Source organism: Acyrthosiphon pisum, chromosome A2 (genome assembly GCF_005508785.2).
Source record: "Acyrthosiphon pisum isolate AL4f chromosome A2, pea_aphid_22Mar2018_4r6ur, whole genome shotgun sequence".
Lineage (NCBI taxonomy): Eukaryota > Metazoa > Arthropoda > Insecta > Hemiptera > Aphididae > Acyrthosiphon > Acyrthosiphon pisum.
The window spans coordinates 50,819,396-50,825,591 of record NC_042495.1 but is presented as its reverse complement, the minus strand read 5'-3'; the positions used below and the strand labels follow the sequence as shown (position 1 = coordinate 50,825,591).

The 6,196-nt window shown below is 27.8% G+C and overlaps 1 protein-coding gene across 1 annotated transcript; it reads right to left on the bottom strand.

Annotated features, from left to right (window-relative positions):
* Positions 1 to 6: 6 nt before the first annotated feature.
* Positions 7 to 2,198, bottom strand: LOC100571597 (zinc finger MYM-type protein 1-like). Its single transcript, XM_003247627.4, has 3 exons — positions 1,052 to 2,198; positions 482 to 983; positions 7 to 412 (listed from the first exon to the last, which is right to left on the bottom strand). Exons 1-3 carry the CDS (start codon positions 2,164 to 2,166, stop codon positions 248 to 250), a joined length of 1,782 nt encoding a protein of 593 aa, XP_003247675.2. The 5' UTR covers positions 2,167 to 2,198; the 3' UTR covers positions 7 to 247.
* Positions 2,199 to 6,196: the final 3,998 nt, after the last annotated feature.

Below are 6,196 nucleotides of genomic sequence, written 5' to 3'. Positions count from 1 at the left end.
CAGTGGCGGCGCGAACTTTTTCGACAGTGAGGCAAGAAAATGTTAGTTGCAGCACACACGACCCACCTTTTTTATTTTGCACAGAGCCGTGGGGGGCTACGCCCCCCACACCCCCTATTATAATTCTATATCAAATTAGCCTTTCTAAAAATTCATGTTGCGGGTACTACAATAAAAATAACTTTTATAAATTATATAAATACTGCTTTATTAATAAATCTTATTATAGTACTTTCAATTAAAACAATTATCCAAACATTAATTCTTTTCTCAATACACTTGATGACAGTCCAAATTTGTTTATAACTTCATTGATATCAATGGGTATGTCTCTTTCGCACGAGATCAACATTAAACTCTCCAACCTTTGTTGTGACATTGTCGACCTAAGTCTAGTTTTGATCAATTTAACCTAAATGGAACAAAGTTAGAATTTAAACATAATCAGTTTACAGAAAAAATTGTAATACAATTATTATACCTTTGAAAAGCTTCTTTCTGCTGAGGCTGATGAGGCTGGAATTGTACATAATGCTTTATAAGCACAATACAAATTCGGAAAGGCACTCATAATGTCAAAACTTGAGAGAACATTTAATATAGTTCCTAGTGTTATGTTCTGTTTTGGTTTGCTCGTAATATTTTGATGTTCATCTTCCGATGAATCCTCTTCAGAGTTAATATCAAGTGATTCATTAGATTGATTATCTGGGAATTTCATTCCAATAATCAATTCTTTTAAGCTTTTGCTGAATAATAAATATTCAGTTTTAAGTTGGTATGGATTAATATCAGTTATCCATGTGGCCAAATCTAAAAAACATTTATCTGGAAGATCCATTTCCGATTTATATTTAGCTTCCATTAACCGCTCTGGGGATAGTAACGCAAGATCTTTCAGTATGTCTCTAGCATTACTAAATCTATTGTCTATAGATGAAGTTATTTGGTCCAAACATTTATAATATGTGTTCACTCTAAACCTATAATAAAAGTTACATATTCAAGAATTTAATGATAGAATTATTTTAATGATAAATAATTTACCAACCTGTCTGATGCTGAGGAACTAATTTCATCTTGTACATTTTCTCCAGGCATTTTTTTAGTTTTCCTCGTTCGGACTTTTTTAAAATCATTTTCACAGAGATTCTGTTCATTAGTAAATTGTTTGGTATTTTGTACAAGTTCTTGGAAATATTTGTCAGAACGCAATTCTAATAATCTTTTTTTAGTTTCATCTACTAATTTAATGGCTTGAATAAAATCAATGCTCTTTGATTGCAGATAACATGAAGTTGGTGTAGTTATTGTGAATATACTTTTCATTAGCTTAAGAACCAATACAAAATGAAACGAAGAAATTATTTGTAGAAACGATTTTGCATTTGAAGCAGTTACTCTGTCTGTGGATTCTGATAGCAATTCTAAAGTATTTTTTAAAGCTTCATACTTATCATGTATTACTGTAATAACACGGTCATGGGACGTCCACCGTGTATCTGAAAAATTTTTGATTTTTCGAATTCTATCATTAGCTTTAGATTCAATGTTTAATTTTTTTTGGCATTCATAAAATGTAGCAGTTCTTTTCCTTGCTCTCATAAATGTTACAATTCCATGCAAGTCCCCAAAAAATATTTTGGTATCAGTTGTAGAATCCAATGTATCGACGATAACTAGGTTAAGCAAGTGTGCGAAACACCACACATAAATTGCTTTGGGGTTTTCATTCTGAATATATGTGCGTAGTCCTGAGTATTCTCCTTGCATAGCTGCAGCACCATCGTACGATTGAGCGCATAATTTGGTTTTCCAATCAATCTGATACATTTCTGTTATAGTACAAAAAGTATTATACAGCCCTTTTCCTGTAGCATCTGACGCTGTAACCAAACTTAATAAACGTTCTTCGATGCTTCCTTCATGAACATATCGAACAACAAAAGAAAATTGTTCCAGACTTGCCACATCAGTCGTTGTGTCAATGATAACAGAGAATAATCCAGCTGCTTTGAGTTGTTTTACAATTACGGATCTAATAATTTCTGCAATAATTAACAATAACTTATTTTGACTTTCATGAGACATGAAGGTAAGTCTATTATGGTTGCTTGAATTTATTTTTTCTAAATGGTACTGAAGTGTTGAGTTATGATGACTCATCAGCTTAATTAATTCCAAGAAATTACCACGATTATCACTTAAAACATTTTCACTGTGGCCTCGTAATGCAATGTTTTGCCTAGCAGCGAAAATAATTACTTCAATAATAACTCTCAACACTTCTCTATTTTCCGCGATATGTCGATTCTTAGAAAGACGCAGGTTCAAGTCTACTCTATTATTTTTTGAGAAAAGTCCACGGTTTATTTCAGACTGTCAGTGTTCAATAGTTTGTTCATGAGTCTCTAAATTACGTTTTAAATTTTGCCAGCTATTTGTTCCATTTTGTGCCAAAACAGCCTTTTTTGCTTTAGGTAATCCAAATAATTTACAAGATACACAATATACCTTATTTTGGGAAGGTGAATATGATAACCAATTTCGACGCACTTGAACATTTTGTATAGTTTTGTGATAATAAGATTCGTGAAAACTTCTTGATACACCATTTGGATCCTTGCTTTTTGGAAAAATACTTGATGGTAGTTCTAATGGAGAAGGCTGACATGGTATATTGTATGAAATATGTCAACAGTTCACTTGACATTTCTTCAGGAAAATTTCCAGGATCGTTTGGATATAATTTAAAATCTAAAATGTGATTAAATTTTAAAATTATATTATAATTTTAATTTTTAGTTAGTATTACAATAAAAATTAATTATTAAAAGTACTGCCATACAAAATAACAAAATATTAAGAATATTCACCATGCATTCCAATTAAGATATCAACCGAGCGGGTATCATTTGATGTTGATGGATTATCAAAAACTAAAAAATAATAATTATTAGTATTTTGACAAAAAAAAATAGAAATTTGAATATTTATGATTTACCATTCTCTTCAAAGTTTTCTTGAAGTGCTTGAACACTATCAGAGTTTTCAATTATTGATGTTGGTGATTTATTAGAAACTAAAAAATAAGAAGTAATAATTATTTAGACAAAAAAAAATCATAAATATTAAATTTATCATATACCATTTTCTTCAACGTTCACCTGATGCTCTTTAACATTATCAGTGTTTTCAATTATTGATGTTGATGGATTATTAAAAACTAAAAAATAAGAAATAATTAGTATTTTGAGGAAAAAAAAATGGAATATTTATCATTTACCATTTTCTTCAATGTTCACCTGATGTTCTTGAACAGTATCAGTGTTTTCAATTGTTAATGTTGATGGATTATTAGAAACTAAAAAATAAGAAATAATTATTATTTTGACAAAAAGAAAACATGAATATCTATCATTTACCATTCTCTTCAAAGTTTTCTTGAAGTGCTTGAACACTATCAGAGTTTTCAATTATTGATGTTGATGGTTTATTAGAAACTAAAAAATAAGAAGTAATAATTATTTAGACAAAAAATAATCATAAATATTAAATTTATCATATACCATTTTCTTCAATGTTCACCTGATGCTCTTGGACATTATCAGTGTTTTCAATTATTGATGTTGATGGATTATTAAAAACTAAAAAATAAGAAATAATTATTATTTTGAGGAAAAAAAATGGAATATTTATCATTTACCATTTTTTTCAATATCGGCTTGAGGTGCTTGAACAAATAAATATATAATAAATAGATATGATATTTTTTAGTATCACTTTTTTTAATAATTATTAATTCAAATGTATACATGCATTACAACTCAGTGGCGTAATAAACAATTTTAATAAATAAAGCAAAATATATTTATTCAACCACCAATAAAACAACTCAAATACCATAATCCAAAATAATAAAACTAATTTATTAATAGATAAATACCTGTTGGCTGTTAGTGGAGAAATGTGTATATTTTCAGCTGAGTAAACTAAGTTTGTATAAGTAGCCAAAATTTGTAAATTGAATAAATTACATGTTTCCAATTTCAAATGGACTACTAAATTTAGTTGGCTATTTATAATTTATTTATTTTTAATTGAAGTTTCTATCAAACATTGCATTTGACCAAAGATGGGCAGTAACTAGTTAAAAAGTTAAAAGTTAATTTTTTTGATAACTTTTAACGTAACTAGTTAAAAAAAAAGAATGTTAATAACAAATGCAACTATTCATATTATGATCATCGATCATGATGTACTAGATATGACTAAATATTAGCAAATCGCAATGAATTAATTTTGTACAGGATTTTTTTAAATAATTAATTTAAATAACCAAGTACCAACAATAATTAGGTATTAAGGTACATTTTATAAATGAAAATATTTTTAACAGATTAAATGTAATTTGCATCACAAAATTACTTACGTGATTGTTCAAATTTTGGAAGTTTTCCATCACGTTCTGAAGGTTTAAAAAAGTTTGAAATGGAACTTGAAGCACTTCTTTTAACAGACTTTTTTTTTTACAAGATTCCTTGTGTCGACTCCAGTTGGTATTGTTCATTAAATCACGATTTTTTCCACAACTGGGACACAGTGAATTCATCTTTCAATAGTTAGTGATTTAACGGATGTGTTGACAAATTAACGTAATACGTAAATAAAATAATAATTATAAAAATGAATACAAGTTTCTGCTTGAGAGTTGAGACTGCAATAATAACGTTAATAACAGCAAAACACTGTATTACTGACAGAATGTGAAAACAAGTCACTAACACACAGTTGCGATTCATATTTATTAATACTAATCAGTTATTGGTCGTTTCTGGTTAACTGTGGAAAATACGTCTGAATGTCAGATAAGCATTTGTTTTATTTATAAACCATGTTTATGTCTATACTCTATAGTCTATACTCTATATGAATATGACTATTTATATATTTATTTATTTGATACGTTGTGTCACTCAGTATTTTTCAGAACTGACTATCCACCATAGGTACCTACTCGGTACCCACCCACCACCCCTTTTAGCTGTGAGACATTTGTCTCACAAAAACCCTCTCGCGCCGCCACTGATCTGTCATACAAATATACCATGAAAAAAAATAAAAAAATTACTAAATCAAAGTTTTCGAGTAGGTTTTTAGTTTGGTTAGTTCTATAAAAAATATTAGTTATCATATATTTTAATATGACCTTAGAGATACATTAGGTATAAACTATAAATAAAATATTTTACATGCCTATCTGGCTAATGGTATCTATAATTACTTACTATAGTAAGTACTAAGTAGTAACTATATAATTCATAGTCTATTTTTGTAAATTACATATACCTTGATACAACAGATATAAATTGTACCTAAATAATGTTTTTATTTAAAAAATGAACATGCTTGAATGTTTTATGCTCTTAGTAGGCAGTTAATTTAATATTATGTTTTAATTAATATGTAATTAGGTTATTTTATTTATTTATCATATGGCTATTAAGTATTACAAACATTAATCACACAACACCAATACTTATGGTACCTATGACCTTTAATAATTCTACAGTATGATTACCTGCTGATGATTTTGTTCTATATTTCATAGGTAATTCGTAAATAACATTTATAACAATTAATAAATAAAATAAATTAATATGTATACGTCTGCAATGAATTCATTGTTAAATTGATAGTTTTTATTCTAAAAATAAATAGGTGATAAAATGTGATTTTAACATTTAATTATTTGACAATCAACATCTGCATTATATTCAGTAACGTGTTACGTGTATAGCATTAAGCAATTAGATATTTTAATTAATTTTGATGATTTACGATCACAGATATATAAAAATAAAAGTTAGATAATTCTATTTTCTTTTGACGTGATTTATCAATTTGTTTAGGTATATATAACGTACGGATGTATCAATAATAGAAGTAATACACTGATTCCGTGTTGCATAAAAAATTGATTAATTTAATGGACCAATCATGGGCTACTAAAATTTGTTTAAGGGGCCATTAGCTCATCACAATTAATTCATTAAATGTTTAGTTATTGTTTGTGTGACTCGGCATTAGTAGTTGGTAATTTAAATAATATTTAGGTACAAATAAATTTTCTTATGGCTTTCACACTTCATACAAATTATTTGCATATTATAGTGTAAAAATACACATAATATAT